This window comes from Gymnoscopelus microlampas, assembly GCF_963454915.1.
Source record: "Gymnoscopelus microlampas genome assembly, chromosome: 9".
NCBI classification, from domain to species: Eukaryota; Metazoa; Chordata; class Actinopteri; order Myctophiformes; family Myctophidae; genus Gymnoscopelus; species Gymnoscopelus microlampas.
This window is the reverse complement of record NC_139946.1, coordinates 3430750-3448545: the sequence shown is the minus strand read 5'-3', so window position 1 is coordinate 3448545 and position 17796 is coordinate 3430750. Positions and strand designations below refer to the sequence as shown.

The following is a 17796-nucleotide window of genomic DNA, read 5'->3' as shown; positions in this document are numbered from 1 at the left end:
GAGCAGAAGGAGGAATTGCATGCCCTGTTCCTTAAATGGGAGCGAGTAGTTGCCAGAGACGAAGAGGACTTTGGACGGACCGACCTGGTGCAACACCGCATCCATACCGGCGACGCAGCACCCATCAAAGAGAGGTACCGCCCCCTTCCTCCTCTCATGTATAAGGAAGTCAAAACTATGCTTGCAGAAATGTTGACAAAAGGAGTGATCAAGGAAAGTTGCAGCCCATGGGCAGCACCTATAGTGCTAGTTAAAAAGAAAGACAACAGTTGGAGATTTTGTGTGGATTATAGAAAATTAAATGCTGTAACCCATAAAGATGCTTTCCCCCTGCCTCGAATCGAGGAGACCCTGACCAACTTGACCCGAGCTGAGTGGTTCTCTACTCTTGACTTGGCCAGCGGTTACTGGCAGGTTGAGATGGACCCCCGAGACAGAGAAAAGACAGCTTTCACCACTCCCCTGGGCCTGTTTGAGTTTGAGCGCATGCCCTTCGGACTCTGCAACGCCCCGGCCACATTTCAGCGCTTGATGCAACAGTGCCTAAGCGGACAGGTGACAGATTCCTTATTAGTATATTTAGATGACATCATAATTTATTCCCCTGACTTTGCTTCCCACTTACAACACCTAGACAAAGTGTTTGAGCGCCTCCAGCAGCACGGGCTGAAGGTGAGGATGGACAAATGCAGGCTCCTCCAAAAAGAAGTTAAATTCTTGGGCCATGTAGTAGATCGTGATGGGGTAAGACCAGACCCAGGCAAAATCTCAGCAGTCTCAAATTGGCCAGTCCCTGGTACTGTAGGTCAGGTTCGAGCATACCTAGGCCTAGCTGGTTATTATAGACGTTTTGTGTCTGGGTTTGCTAAGGTCGCCCGCCCCCTCAATGCGTTACTGACAGGAATTCCAGTCGATCGGGCCACCAAGTCCTGGAAAGTAAAGTGGTCCCCAGAATGTCAGAAAGCCTTTGAAGCATTGAAAACGGCACTGACAACTGCCCCTGTCTTAGCCTATGCTGACTATAACCTTCCCTTCATTGTGTATACAGATGCCAGCAACCTGGGCCTTGGCGCGGTCCTGGCCCAAGTCCAAGAAGGGCAAGAGAGAGTAGTAGCTTATGCAAGCCGGAGCCTGCATCCAACCGAGCGGAACGACGCCAATTATAGTTCATTCAAATTGGAACTTCTAGGTCTAAAGTGGGCGGTAACCGAAAAATTTAAAGATTACCTGACCGGGGCGCACTTCACCATCTATACGGACAACAACCCAGTCGCCCACCTACAAACAGCCCGCCTAGGTGCGGTAGAACAGCGTTGGGTAGCCCAGCTGGCCTCCTTCGATTACGACATAAAGTATCGCTCCGGTAAGAGTAATGTCAATGCAGATGCACTGTCTAGGTGCCCAGCCCCTGCTGAGCCCCCCGAGCCCCCTGGACCAATTGCCAGCGTGGCTGCTGTTGAGCTGACCCCTAGTGGAGGAGAGGAATGGGTCAGCAGTGAATGGGAAGACGCACAGCTGGGTGACCCGGACATTCAAACCATCAGGAGGTATGTGGAGAAGCAAACATGTCCCAGCAACCCAGAACGTTTGGCAATGTCTCGTAGAGCCCAGAGTCTGCTCCAACAGTGGAAAAAGTTGCAAGTCAGAAATAACATCTTATGTAGAAAAGTAATTGACTCTCATACACTCGAAGAACACTTCCAGGTTGTGTGCCCAAGTTCCAGGTGTCAAGAGGTCTGGAGAGAGTCACACGAGGCTGCCGCACATGCTGGTGTGGACCGTACCTTAGGCTGGATCCGCCAGCGGTTCTACTGGCCGGGCATGGAGGGAGAGGTACGCCAGTTCCACCAGGGTTGTGTTGCCTGCAGCCTACAGAGGGAGAGAGTTGAGCCTAGAGCCCCACTAAACCCTATCACTGTTTCCTACCCTCTAGAAGTCATAGGGTTAGACTTTTTATCATTAGGCAGACCTGCAGATACTTACCAGAACATCCTTGTTGCTACGGATTTGTTTACACGTTACTCCTGGGCAATCCATACCCGTGATCAGACGGCGCAGACTACAGTAAGGGCTTTATGGACCCATGTAATCCAACCTTTTGGCTGCCCGGCCCGTTTTCATTCGGACCGTGGTGCTAATTTTGAGTCCACGTTAATGAAGCAGCTCTGTGACACATATGGTATAGCTAAGAGTCGAACCACGCCCTACCACCCGCAAGGGAATGGCAGTGCTGAACGTTTTAATCAAACCCTGTTGAATATGCTCCGCTCCCTAGAGACAGATAAGCAGCATCATTGGCCCGAATATATGCAAGAGCTAGTACATGCTTATAACAATACCCCACATACTGTAACTAACTATGCCCCCTCCTTCCTCATGTTTGGGCGTCATCTGCGACTCCCTGTAGACGTTGGGTTAGGTGTGGGCCCCCAACAGCCAAGGTTCGACTTGGATAGCTGGGTGACAGGGCACCAACACAGATTGTCCACAGCCTATGATCTGACTAGACAGAGAACGGGTCATGCAGCCTCCCAAAACAAGCAGCGTTATGACAAGAGAGCCAAAGCTTTACCTTTGTTGCCTGGGGAACGTGTGTGGGTCAGAGATAGGAACAGGCAAGGAAGAGGAAAGTTGTGCCCTTGGTGGAATCCTGAACCCTATGTGGTCCTACGCTCAGTGGGTGATACTAGGTTGGTGTACCAAGTGCAACCAGAGAAGGGCGGGCGAGAACAGACTATTCACAGAAATAATTTGAAGGTGTGTATAGCTCCCCCACTGGAAGCCCCTCTGCCAGTAACAGAAACCCAGGAGCCCCCAGTACCTGTATTTTATTGTTTCCCACCAGTAGTGGCAGCTAGACTTCCCCCAGTAGAACCAGATGGACATCTCCGGCGTTCCACCAGAACAAACTTTGGCCAGCCGCCCAATCGATACAGAGACTGAGTTGTGGCAGGGGACTGCCAACAGAAAAGTGTGGGGGGATGTCAGTCGGCAGAACTATTATTATTATGATTTTGCTGTGTTTTGATTATGATTTACTTTGCTGTGATATCATTTATTTTGGTTTGTTGTGATTTCGATTATACTTACTTTGCTGTGATTTTGTTTATTACTTTTTGCTGCATGTTGAGTTATTTGAGTTGATTTATTTGTGTTGTGTGTATTAATGATTTTGTTCTGCCACTGACTGAACTGAGCCTGTCAATCACTGGAATTAGCGAAAAGCCTACAGCTGGGCACAGACGCACAGACACGGTCCGCCAACCAGAGCACGCGCTGGAAACCCACGGAGCCAGTTGGCACACAGGGGGTGTGTACAACAGAGAACGGGGAAATGTTTGAAAGGGAAAGGGAAAAGAGACAGAGGAGAGAGACACACGAGAGAGAGACACAGGAGCGACAACACCGTGGAGGGAGAGGAACAGTTACGGACAGTGGAGAGTGGGGAGAGCGACGGCCAGCACAACATAAGAGCAGAGAGACGAGCAGACGGCGTGGATCACCTCAGAGACGGAGAGAGAATACTGAACAGTGCGACACGCAACTACCGCAGCGGCAGAGCAATAGCTCTGCCTTGTCGGTGAGTACCTGAATCGTCCCGCACTGTCGAAGATTAACCACATTTGGCTACGCCATTACCTGAGAAACTGAGTTGTGTAAACTGTTGAAATTCGAGTGATCTGCCGCTACGCTCTCTGTCCCTCTAGGAGCTGTGGACGGCGCCGCGTCAGAAGACCCCCACACTTCCTCAAACAGAACTGTCCCCACTCCAATCCATTCCCAGTCACGGTCACTTTAATTTACAATTTTAGCTTAGTGTGTTTTCATTTAGTTTTAGTGGTCTCATAGTTTTATTTGTGGTATCTGAATATTTTAAAGTGTTTAATTAAAGTTGTATGTTTTATTCTTTAGAATATTGTAAAGGGCTTTTTATAATAAAAAAGGTATTTACCTTTTTAAACCAGTTAACCTTGCCTGCTTCAAATATTTCTTTGCCAAAGCTTTTTAAATTATTGGTCGAACCTGTGTTGCCTATGTCACTTGTTAAGTGACTGATATTTCAGAGGACCAAATACCTCTTCTAAAAAAGGTGGCGTAGTCGGTATTATTCTTTTAAGGTTCAGACACAGCACATTTTGCACTTTATAACTTAGCAGGCCTGTGTCTGGCCGGGTGGCCACAGATGGACAAACGGCAATTCCGTGCATAGATGACTAGGAACTCCAAAACGCTGTGCATAGGAGAACCATATCCCCCCCATTAACTTCAATACGAGGCGGAGGCAGTCACGTGACTTTCTCTCAACACTCTCCCCATCACGGTGAAATAACACGGATTACAAGTCCGTAAATACACAATGTTTTCGAGCTGCGTTCGCTTCCAGCGTTCGCGCGTCTTACTTGTAACTAAAAGATTTCACATCTTTGTAGTGGAGTAACAGTAAAATAGTTACTGTTAATAGATAATAGAGTAGAAGTAAAAGTATTGAAAATTGTATGCTCCAGTAAAGTAAAAAAAATACCTCAAAAGTACTTGAGTACATGTACCACTGTGTGTGTGTGTGTGTGTGTGTGTGTGTGTGTGTGTGTGTGTGCGTGCGTGCGTGCGTGCGTGCGTGCGTGCGTGCGTGCGTGTGTGTGCGTCCTTGCAGAAAGTGAGTTAATCTATGGGTCTACCCTGAATGTATCCTGTTGAAATAAATGGATAAATGGATGAATGTTTACCATCGTCTGGTCTCTGAGAGGAAGCTACACTGCTCCCTGGAGTATCTGGAACATTACTGACATCTAGGATAAACAGGATCTCACACACACACACACACACACACACACACACACACACACACACACACACACACACACACACACGATTAAGTGAGTCATTTAGCCAAAACTTGTTTGAAATAAATATCTTGATAAAGCAGCATTTGTGTTGCTGATAAGATTTTTTATACTGCTTAATGATCTTTATCTTAATATCTTAATAGCACTCTTTATCAATACTGCTATAGATCCTTTTCTATTATTTGATTTAAAGATGAGACAACAATAAAGTTTTAACATTTTAACAATTTATAACAATTTCTCGGTAGACAGACGACCCCCCTCCCCTTTTTTTTGTATATATTTTTTATTTTTCATGCTTTTTTTTTGTACATAGTGGTATTTTTTCTCTGTATTTTTATGTTGATTTTTGAACTGTTTGGTTGCTACTATATATGTCTATGAAATTAATTCAAGGACCCCAACGGAAACAAGTCCACAAGGACTTTTTTGGTCGGACCATTTAGACAAAAGTATTATAAATGTAACTGTGTTGTTTTACATTCTTTTGCCTAATACACATTTCAATCAATCAATCACATGACTTTATAACATTGTAATCATTAAAAAAGTTATAACTTTAGATACAAGTGACAGCAAGTGACACATTTTGTCATTTGGTAAAATGTGTTTCCATCTGTTAAATTTAAATCTGTTCCTTTCCATCTTGTTAAAGCTGTGAATAAAGACTTCATTAAAATTCTCCATCATGCTAAATATGCTATTAAACTTTCTTACTCCCTCCCATCCTGTCAAAGATTTGAATAAACATGCTTATACTGCTTTCTAAAGCAGTGGTTCTCAACCTGTGGGTCGGGACCACTAGCGAGGTCCCCACATCATTTTGGGGGGGACCCTACATGACAGTGAAGTAACAATTTAGGGACAGCTAAGACTTTTTTAATACCTAAAAAATAAAATGAAATGATAAAAGACCATTACTGCATTAAAAGTAATCAACAAACTATACTATAAAAACATTTGCCAAATTGTAAAATAATATAAAAAAGATTATTTTGGGAAAATAGCTGATAAGCTGATAAGCGTGGCGAGGCGTTGTGAGCTTATAAATCGGCAATTTACACAATATTTATGTGGAACCGCGAGTCAAACGAAATGTAGTGCCTCGACTACTACGATTCCAATTGTCGGGGTGAGGGGTCCCCAGTTCAAATATGATTATTTTGGGGGTCTCCGGTTCAAATTTAATTATTTTGGAGGGTCCCCAGTTCAAATATAATTAATTTGGGAGGTTGTAGCCTGAAAAGGTTGAGAACCACTGATCTAGACATTTTGCAGTTAAACAAATCAATCAACGTATAAGATCATTCTCAACAGTAAAATATCTCAGCCCAGATGCTTTCATAACTCACCAGAGGCTTGATTGCTAGCTGAGTCTTCTGATGGAAGTAGAGGTCCTGCATAAGGAGAAGAGGATTATAAAGTTGTCTCTGTGAGTTGACATGACATTCATTCAATGTGATTCATGTCTGGCGAGAATGACATACATATCTTTCCAGTATAAATACCACATTTATTTGGCAACAAATACATGTTGGCCCCTGGAGCAGTTGACCAGACCAGATTGAAACATAACTTCAGAATGAGGTATTTCTTTCATGACAATACTTCACATTAAATGTTTGTTATACAGTATGTACATTTATATTATAATTTAGAGTAGGCTATGTTGTAGAACATAGGCTTTCTTGGTCCAAACAAGTCCACCCTATGATACTTATAATGTAGTTGCGTGTGCTGGCCCTTGTTCTTTTAGACTAAAGTGACAACTACTGTAGGAAAAAAAAAACATGTTTTTAGAACAACACAACTCGGAGATCCAAGATGGCGGCGAGCTAGACGGACGTGTGTTTCTCCGCTCCGTAGGCTTGTTAAAATTATGTGACATATGAAACAGACTATAATGGAAAAGTGAGCAACTATAATATTAGAAGTCTCCAGATGAGCAGAAGATCAAAAAGAATTTGTGGGAAGAACCAGCCTAAGTTAAACTTCAGCTCCACTACACACAACACCGGAAAGGAAGCTAACGATAGCAACATGGCCTCTGGAACACCGGAGAACTCGGGAGGTGATCTGGGCAGCAGTAATGCACCAGTACTCGAGGCTATCAAGGATTTGAAGTCCGAGTTCTCCACTAAGCTTGATTCTGTAATGTCGGCGATTGACGGAATAGAGAAGGAGGTCGGGGAATGTACAGAACGTGTCAAATGTGCGGAGACTCGCATCTCTAGAACTGAGGACATTGTCGCTGAATTACAGTCTAGGATCCTGAGCCTCGAAAAGAAATACACGGAATTGGAGATTAAATGTATTGATTTTGAAAATAGGGCCAGGAGATCCAATGTAAGATTGGTCAATTTGCCTGAAAAAGCAGAAGGCAGTGATGCTTGTGCCTTTCTCGAAGCGTGGTTGCCTCAAACACTGGGGATAGCATCGAAGCTATCTGTGGAAAGAGCTCATAGAGTAGGCCGGAGGAAGGACGACAACGCTGGACAGAGAACTTTGATCATGAAGTTTTTGGACTACAGAGACAAGGACAAGGTGATCGCGGCAGCCAGAGCCAAAGCCCAAATCCTGTACGATGACAAGACGGTCAGATTCTACCCGGACCTGGCCCTGGAGGTGCGGAAGAAGCAGAAAGAATTCGACTCGGTACGTCAACAACTCTGCGAGATTCCTGGTATTCGTCAAGGCATGTTATAACCTGCGAAACTGCTGATAACATACAAGGACGAGACCCAGGCCTTTGACAAACCAGCGGATGTGAATGACTTTATCCGACGTATCAAAGGAAAGGAGAAGGCTGCTACGCCATCACCTCCAGGGTCTGCTACATCGTCGGCTACATCGTCACCAGCGAGGAGAGGCCTCCAACACACATCTGCACCGGCACCCGCATCGGAGCTGGAGCCGGTGTGACGAGGAGAGGTATGCTAGCTGGCTAGCCCGAAGCAGCTAAAAAACGGGGCGTGGAACTTTGTACACAATAATTCGTAATATTTGTCTTTAAAATGCTTAGGTTACAGTCGTGCTAGGCACGCGATACTGTTTTATATTATACCTGAGAGTCAACTACTACTGTTTTTATTTCAAATTTTTGTTGTTGTTGTTTTAAAAATGGGGGCTAATCTGAGGAGTCAATGTTGGCTGGGGGCCAGGCCTAGCTAGCCCTATTTGTGTTTGTTTGTTTTTTAAGCTAGCTAACTTGAGGCACCTAAAAACCACTATTAATACACAGGGCACAGATCCTTTATATTTTTTATTTTATATACAATAACCCGTGATTTACGTTATATAGTTTTTTATTACAGTCGAGAAAGAATATGTTGGTTTTAATATCTCGCGTTAGTGTGTCTTGGAAGTGGGGCTAGCAGGGGGGCTAAAAGCTAATAGTGGACGATGGTTAAGCTAACCCTGTGGTTAGCGTTTTTCTGCGCTGTTTTTGTTTGTGATTCGCACTGTTCTTGTTCACTGGTTGGGATATGTTTCATTTATAATCATCCTGTTCATATTCGACCGAGTTTGTACTTGTTTTGGCTTTTTTTTCGGTATGTTTGAACGGCATGTGGTGTCGCGTTAGTCAAGGAACTCAATTTCCCATGATGCATTTGGCATCCGGTTTCACGTTATACTTCCGGTTCATGTACAAGAGGGTGGGTCATTAGAATGTAAGGTATGCGCTGGTGTTGGCGCCCTCCGGTATTGCACCCGGATTTACAGTTTCTTTTTTTTTATGTACATCTGTTAGAAGGGATGGACTGTGGATGGGGGCACTTTAGGGTGCGCCTGTCTATATTCCATTCTACATTTAAGAATGATTTAGAACTGAAAGGAAAATACTTAGTGGGATAAATTAATACAGGGAAGGAGTATCTATATCTAGGTTATAACCGTGGCTGGTGGATGTGCACATGTGAGTTTGGGAGTGTACATGCATGTATACACGTATGTATGTATACAAATAAAATTAATACTAATTATTTAAAAAAATTAAAAAGTAAAAAATTAAAAAAATCAAAATCAAAAAATTAAAAAATCAAAATTAAAACATTTAAAAATTAAAAAAAAAAAAAAAATCATACTTGGGTGGTAACAAGTTTTCAATTTTTGTTTATTTTTGCTCACTGTTTAAAACTATTGATATAGTTCTGTTTTCATTTACATTAGTGGAGGGAGAGATCACCACAGGTCGCATGGTGATGCTTGACTACTCCTCACTGAGTGTGGAATGGTCTTTAGCCATTTTGAGGTGGGAGGTAGGGAGGGGGGAGGAAGTCCATTGCATGGGCTCAAGGGATATTTTGGGGGGAACTGTTTGTGTGTTCTATGAAGCTAATGGGGGGTTTTCTTCCAAGCATCAATATTGTGTTTTTTGTGTGTTGAATTTTTATTGCTGGGGGGTTTTGTTTTTTCAGTGGGAGGGGTGTTTGCAAGGGACCAACAGGGATTTTTTAATAATGTTTCACTGTGCTTTTCTTATGTCGGTTTTGATCTGCGGTTATGACAGAATTTAAATTTTTGAGTTTTAATGTAAGGGGAGCGAATGTGCCACATAAACGGACCAGCATATTGGGGATTTTGCGTGCTAAATCAATTGACTTTGCTTTTATACAGGAATCTCACCTTTTAAAGCAGCATGCCAAACGACTGGCTAATAAACACTATCGTGTTTTGGCCTTTTCAGCTGCAACTTCCAAAGTCAAGGGAGTAGCCATTCTGGCTAGACGTAGACTAAGATTAGATTTGCTGGGTGACTGGTCAGACAGTGAAGGGGAGAATAGCTATTGCCAAAATCCGCCTGGAGGGCAAAATGCTAGCATTAGTATCTGTGTATGCACCTAATGTTATGGACAAGGAGTTTTACAAATTGCTAACTAAAACACTATTGGATTTAACAGAGTTTAAAGTTATTGTCGGCTCTGATTTCAATGCAGTATGGCAGCATGGTTTGGATAGGTCCTCTAATGCAGAAGGCAGAGAACAGGCATCGGCATCTGCGGAGCTGAGAGCTTGGGCAGGCTCGACAGGCATGGTTGATGTATGGCGATTAACGAATCCTACAGTCAGGGATTATTCTTTTCTGTCTGGAAGGCATGCTTCTTTTTCTCGGATCGATTTCATTTTTGCTCCTGTTGATTTGTTTCACAAAATTTGTAAGGCTGAGTTGCTTCCAATGTCACTTTCAGATCATAAGGCAGTGCTGTGTGTTGCATCATTACGCCAGGTGATGGATAGAGCACCTAGATGGCGATTTAACACCACACTATTACGTGATTCATCATTTGTAGCTCAATTTCAATCTGGGTTACGTGAATTTATAAACATTAATTCAGGATCGGTTGATGACCCGAGAATTTTATGGGATTCGATTAAGGGCTTTATTAGAAGTAATACAACACTCTATTCTTCCACTTTAAGAAAGCGGAGGTCGGCCAGACTTGTGGAGTTGGAGGCGCGATTTGCCGCTTTAGATGCTTCTTTACAGCTCAATTTTGTTGATAGCACAGCAGCTCAGAGAGAGCTAGTTAAAAAAGAAATTAACTCCATTCTTAAACTTCGCTCAGAATTTCTCATGAAACGTACAAGACAAAATTTTTATTTCAATAGTTCAAGGCCCAGTCATTTATTGGCTTTACGTCTTAGATCTAATGAACATTTTTCTGATATAGTTAGTGTCAAATCAATAGATGGAGACCTGATCACAGAACCTAAAGGGGTCAATGCTGCTTTTCGAGCCTTTTATGCTGAGCTTTACACCTCCAAGGTCACTCATGATGAAGAAAAGTGCAACGATTTTTTATCTAAAATACAGCTACCAAGTCTAAATGAAGCAGATGCTGAGACGCTAGATAGTCCAATCTCCATAGTGGAAATGAAAGTGGCAGCTCACGGAATGCGTAAAGGCAAGTCTCCCGGTCTAGATGGGATACCACCTGAATTCTATGCTGCATTTTGGGATGATCTGGGCCCGGTGATGCTCGATATGTTTCAATATGCTATTGAGAGAGGCTCCTTCTCCAGGGATGTTAATGTAGCCATTATATCCCTGCTGTTAAAGAAAAACAAAGATCCCACAGATTGTGCGAGTTATAGACCTCTTTCGCTTCTCAATGCTGATCTAAAAATCTTTGCTAAGGTGCTTGCTCAACGCTTGCAGGATTATATGACTAGGTTAGTACACTGTGACCAAACAGGTTTTATAAGGACCAGATTGGCCTCGGATAATGTCAGGCGACTGCTGCATATCATTGATAGAGCTGAGGAACTGAGGACCCCTGCTGCTGTGCTATCGCTTTAGTGTGTCTTGGAAGTGGGGCTAGCAGGGGGGCTAAAAGCTAATAGTGGACGATGGTTAAGCTAACCCTGTGGTTAGCGTTTTTCTGCGCTGTTTTTGTTTGTGATTCGCACTGTTCTTGTTCACTGGTTGGGATATGTTTCATTTATAATCATCCTGTTCATATTCGACCGAGTTTGTACTTGTTTTGGCTTTTTTTTCGGTATGTTTGAACGGCATGTGGTGTCGCGTTAGTCAAGGAACTCAATTTCCCATGATGCATTTGGCATCCGGTTTCACGTTATACTTCCGGTTCATGTACAAGAGGGTGGGTCATTAGAATGTAAGGTATGCGCTGGTGTTGGCGCCCTCCGGTATTGCACCCGGATTTACAGTTTCTTTTTTTTTATGTACATCTGTTAGAAGGGATGGACTGTGGATGGGGGCACTTTAGGGTGCGCCTGTCTATATTCCATTCTACATTTAAGAATGATTTAGAACTGAAAGGAAAATACTTAGTGGGATAAATTAATACAGGGAAGGAGTATCTATATCTAGGTTATAACCGTGGCTGGTGGATGTGCACATGTGAGTTTGGGAGTGTACATGCATGTATACACGTATGTATGTATACAAATAAAATTAATACTAATTATTTAAAAAAATTAAAAAGTTAAAAATTAAAAAAATCAAAATCAAAAAATTAAAAAATCAAAATTAAAACATTTAAAAATTAAAAAAAAAAAAAAATCATACTTGGGTGGTAACAAGTTTTCAATTTTTGTTTATTTTTGCTCACTGTTTAAAACTATTGATATAGTTCTGTTTTCATTTACATTAGTGGAGGGAGAGATCACCACAGGTCGCATGGTGATGCTTGACTACTCCTCACTGAGTGTGGAATGGTCTTTAGCCATTTTGAGGTGGGAGGTAGGGAGGGGGGAGGAAGTCCATTGCATGGGCTCAAGGGATATTTTGGGGGGAACTGTTTGTGTGTTCTATGAAGCTAATGGGGGGTTTTCTTCCAAGCATCAATATTGTGTTTTTTGTGTGTTGAATTTTTATTGCTGGGGGGTTTTGTTTTTTCAGTGGGAGGGGTGTTTGCAAGGGACCAACAGGGATTTTTTAATAATGTTTCACTGTGCTTTTCTTATGTCGGTTTTGATCTGCGGTTATGACAGAATTTAAATTTTTGAGTTTTAATGTAAGGGGAGCGAATGTGCCACATAAACGGACCAGCATATTGGGGATTTTGCGTGCTAAATCAATTGACTTTGCTTTTATACAGGAATCTCACCTTTTAAAGCAGCATGCCAAACGACTGGCTAATAAACACTATCGTGTTTTGGCCTTTTCAGCTGCAACTTCCAAAGTCAAGGGAGTAGCCATTCTGGCTAGACGTAGACTAAGATTAGATTTGCTGGGTGACTGGTCAGACAGTGAAGGGGAGAATAGCTATTGCCAAAATCCGCCTGGAGGGCAAAATGCTAGCATTAGTATCTGTGTATGCACCTAATGTTATGGACAAGGAGTTTTACAAATTGCTAACTAAAACACTATTGGATTTAACAGAGTTTAAAGTTATTGTCGGCTCTGATTTCAATGCAGTATGGCAGCATGGTTTGGATAGGTCCTCTAATGCAGAAGGCAGAGAACAGGCATCGGCATCTGCGGAGCTGAGAGCTTGGGCAGGCTCGACAGGCATGGTTGATGTATGGCGATTAACGAATCCTACAGTCAGGGATTATTCTTTTCTGTCTGGAAGGCATGCTTCTTTTTCTCGGATCGATTTCATTTTTGCTCCTGTTGATTTGTTTCACAAAATTTGTAAGGCTGAGTTGCTTCCAATGTCACTTTCAGATCATAAGGCAGTGCTGTGTGTTGCATCATTACGCCAGGTGATGGATAGAGCACCTAGATGGCGATTTAACACCACACTATTACGTGATTCATCATTTGTAGCTCAATTTCAATCTGGGTTACGTGAATTTATAAACATTAATTCAGGATCGGTTGATGACCCGAGAATTTTATGGGATTCGATTAAGGGCTTTATTAGAAGTAATACAACACTCTATTCTTCCACTTTAAGAAAGCGGAGGTCGGCCAGACTTGTGGAGTTGGAGGCGCGATTTGCCGCTTTAGATGCTTCTTTACAGCTCAATTTTGTTGATAGCACAGCAGCTCAGAGAGAGCTAGTTAAAAAAGAAATTAACTCCATTCTTAAACTTCGCTCAGAATTTCTCATGAAACGTACAAGACAAAATTTTTATTTCAATAGTTCAAGGCCCAGTCATTTATTGGCTTTACGTCTTAGATCTAATGAACATTTTTCTGATATAGTTAGTGTCAAATCAATAGATGGAGACCTGATCACAGAACCTAAAGGGGTCAATGCTGCTTTTCGAGCCTTTTATGCTGAGCTTTACACCTCCAAGGTCACTCATGATGAAGAAAAGTGCAACGATTTTTTATCTAAAATACAGCTACCAAGTCTAAATGAAGCAGATGCTGAGACGCTAGATAGTCCAATCTCCATAGTGGAAATGAAAGTGGCAGCTCACGGAATGCGTAAAGGCAAGTCTCCCGGTCTAGATGGGATACCACCTGAATTCTATGCTGCATTTTGGGATGATCTGGGCCCGGTGATGCTCGATATGTTTCAATATGCTATTGAGAGAGGCTCCTTCTCCAGGGATGTTAATGTAGCCATTATATCCCTGCTGTTAAAGAAAAACAAAGATCCCACAGATTGTGCGAGTTATAGACCTCTTTCGCTTCTCAATGCTGATCTAAAAATCTTTGCTAAGGTGCTTGCTCAACGCTTGCAGGATTATATGACTAGGTTAGTACACTGTGACCAAACAGGTTTTATAAGGACCAGATTGGCCTCGGATAATGTCAGGCGACTGCTGCATATCATTGATAGAGCTGAGGAACTGAGGACCCCTGCTGCTGTGCTATCGCTTGATGCGCTTAAAGCCTTCGACCGCTTAGAGTGGTCCTATTTATGGGCTGTTTTAGGTAAAATGGGATTTGGGGCTACATTCATCAATTTGATTAAAGTGCTGTATTCCAATCCGACAGCGATGGTACTGACAGGCAAACTTTGTTCTCCGCTATTTACGATTGGCAGGTCGTCCAGGCAAGGTTGCCCTCTTAGTCCACTCCTTTTCGCCACTTCTCTCGAACCCCTGGATCAGACGATTCGTCAGTCTACGGAGATAAGTCCTATATTCAATCCAAAACACACAGCATCGCATTTCTTTATATGCTGATGACATTCTTTTGTATGTTGAGAATGCCCCAAGGTCAATTACGCATGTTCTTAAAGTTTTTGATCTGTTTAGTGCCATTTCAGGCTACAAAATCAATTGGACAAAATCTGCCCTTCTGCCGCTGAATGACGAGATGAGAACTGCCACTTTGCCGGCCGTAATCCCAGTAGTGAGCCAATTTAAGTACCTTGGCATGGATATTTTCCCCTCTCTACAAGCTATTGTTAGAAACAACTATGGTGACACTCTTAATAAAATAGGTCTTTAAAAAATGAACGTTCTTCCTAGGGTACATTTTGTAAGTTCTATGCTTCCATTGCCACCGCCACCACAGTATTGGACTAAGCTTCACTCAGCTGTGTCTAAATTTGTATGGAATGGGAAACGTCCACGTCTTAAACTTTCTTTATTGCAGCGAGCCAGGGCTGATGGCGGTTTATCATTGCCCGATTTCAAATTATATTATTGGGCCTTTACCCTTCGTCCCCTCTTAAAATGGTTTGACTCGGCAACTACGGTTTCATGGCGAGAGCTTGAGGAGAGTTTAGTACATCCTATTGGGTTGAGAGATCTTATCTATTCAAATATAACTACTAATCAATGCAAAGTTCGCTTTGGGCCAATAATATCTCAGCTGGTAACGGTGTGGAGGGCAGCAGAAAAAACGTGCAGGATTGACTTGAAATGGAATCTTTTTTCCCCAGTGTTTAATAATCAAGGACTTTTGTTGGAGGGACGTCCCATTCGCTTTCCTAGATGGAGTTCAAAGGGGATTCATACGTTGGGTGATCTATTTGATGAGAATGGTTTGCGTTCGTTTCAGAATTTATGTGACACATTTAATTTGCCAGGTAACTCATTTTTCTTTTATTTACAACTGAGAACAGCCATGAGGACTTATGGAGTTCCGTGGCAGACTTCCCTTGCAATGCACCCTTTACATAGACTCATCTGTGACGTTAGTAGGTCAAGAGGCCTTGTTTCCGCATTGTATGGGTTTTTATTAGAATCTAATTATGGGTCCCTAGCTGTGGATACTCTATGGAGAAATGATATAGGGAATTTGGAGCCTGATTTTGATTGGGACACAGTTTGGTCTAATATATTGCTGTCTTCTAGGAATCCAGATCATCAACAGATTCATTTAAATTTTGTTCACCGTACATATTTGACTCCCCGTAGATTATGTGCTATGAGGTTTATAAATAGCCCCAACTGCACATTTTGTAATCCAAATGTTATTGGTACCTTTTTTCACATGGTTTGGGAATGTCCAAATGTTTCCTCTTTTTGGAGTATGGTTGCTGCTAAATTGTCATTACTTTTGGGAGCTAATATTACACCTTCTCCATCGGTATTTATATTAAATGATGTCTGGCTTAACAGCTGCAAAGAAAATGGTAGCTACAAGGTGGAAACCTCCTCATACTCTAACTTTTCGCCAATGGGCTTTAACTTTTTTAGATATTGTTTATTTAGAACTGTCAACGGCAAGGTTGCATGGAGCAAGTGAGAAGAACATTGATATGTGGTCTAACGTTGCAGATAAGATTAAAGACTTGGTTTAAGTGTTGTATAACAGTGTTATGACCTTGCACAGGTAAAGACATGGTGTTTGATCCTTACATTTTGAGACATTGTTGGTCCGGGGAGGGGTGGGTGGGTTTATTTTTATTTGTATTATTATTGTTTCTGTTTTAAGTTGTTTGTATCTTGTTTTTGTTGTTGAAAAATGTATTCATTTAAAAATGTGATTGTACTTTCGATATAATAAAAACAATTGATAACAAAAAAAAGAACAACACAACTCTGCCTCATCAAAGTTGGTATGGTGACTTTATACATTGTCAGATACTTATAATAATAATAATAAACTTTATTTATAAAGCGCTTTTCAAAACATGGTTACAAAGTGCTTTAACATTGGCATTCAGATACAGTACACCAAGAACATATTTGGTGTTGACGGTGAGGCAATTCAGTTTAAAAACAGATGGTAGGATAAACATCCATAAAATCATTACAGGCAGGGACAAGAAAACAGTACAATAAAACAAAACAATAATCACATGGTCTAAGAGAAAGCCTTGATATAGAGGTAGGTTTTCAAGAGTGATTTAAAGGATGCCACTGAGTCTGCATCCCTCAGGTTCTGGGGTAAGGCGTTCCATAGAGTAGGTGCCTGGGCTGTAAATACCCGATCGCCCATAGTGACTAGGTTTGTTTGAAAGGGAGTCAGGAGACCCTTACCTGACGATCTGAGGTTGCGCCCAGGTTGATGTGGTGTCAACATGTCTAAGATGTACGAGGGGGCTAGACCTCGCAGGGCTTTAAACGTTGTCAGTAGGATCTTAAAATCAATTCTAAATCTCACTGGCAGCCAGTGAAGGGAGGCCAGGACTGGTGTGATGTGGTCACGCCTCCTAGTGTTTGTCAGTAATCTAGCTGCTGAGTTCTGAATAAGTTGGAGGCTTTGTTGAAGAGATAGCTTTCTTGCTGAGCCCAGAATACAGCGAGTTACAATAGTCTAGGCGTGAGGTGATGAAGGCATTTATTACTTTTTCGAGGTCTGAAAATGTGAGGAATGGTTTTATTCTGGAGATGTTTCTCAACTGGAAAAAGCATGACTGTACTACTTTGGATATTTGTCCATCAAAGGACAGATCAGAGTCGAACCACACACCTAGGTTTCGTGCTGAAGTCTTCACGTTGTTTGCCAGGCTGCCTATAGTTGTGCCTGGATAGTGAGGGTGGAACTTGGGGGGCCGAATAGGAGGATCTCGGATTTTGCCTAGTTTAGTTGGAGGAAGTTTTGGGACATCCAGCACTTAATGTCTGAGAGACATGTGAGGATCCGGGATATATTACCTGAGTCATTCTGTTTGAGTGGGATGTATAGTTGTGAGTCATCTGCGTAGCAGTGGAAATGTATGTTATGATTTCTAATGATATGGCCAAGTGGGAGCATATAAATTGAAAAAAGCAGTGGGGCCAGAATTGAGCCTTGGGGGACTCCGCAGGACAGGGGGACCTCAGAGGAAGACGCCTCCCCGATCACTACCGAAAAACTCCTGTCAGTAAGGTAGGAGCGCAGCCAGTTTAGTGCTGTGCCCCTAATGCCAACCCATTTTTCCAGGCGGTCAATTAAAATAGCGTGGTCTACCGTGTCGAATGCTGAACTAAGGTCTAGAAGTATTAAAATTGAACAGTCACCCTTGTCAGCTGCAAGTATTAAATCATTGGTGACTTTTAGAAGAGTTGTTTTGGTACTGTGGAAGGCACGGAAACCTGATTGGAAGTCCTCGAAAATACTGTTAAAATTCATAAAAGCTATCAGCTGATTAGCCACAATCTTTTCAAGGGTCTTTGCTAAGAAGGGAAGCTTTGAAATAGGCCT

The 17796-nt window shown here is 42.4% G+C and overlaps 1 protein-coding gene across 2 annotated transcripts in view; it reads right to left on the bottom strand.

Annotated features, from left to right (window-relative positions):
• LOC311052378 (NACHT, LRR and PYD domains-containing protein 3-like) overlaps positions 1–17796 on the bottom strand; it is a 70484-nt gene that overhangs the window by 26637 nt on the left and 26051 nt on the right. For both annotated transcript variants that reach the window (XM_084067309.1, XM_084067310.1), the window contains 2 exons: positions 6197–6241; positions 4725–4787 (listed from right to left, as the gene is read on the bottom strand). In XM_084067309.1, coding sequence (XP_083923435.1) covers positions 4725–4787; positions 6197–6241 — 108 coding nt within the window. The remainder of the gene's footprint in view (positions 1–4724; positions 4788–6196; positions 6242–17796) is intronic.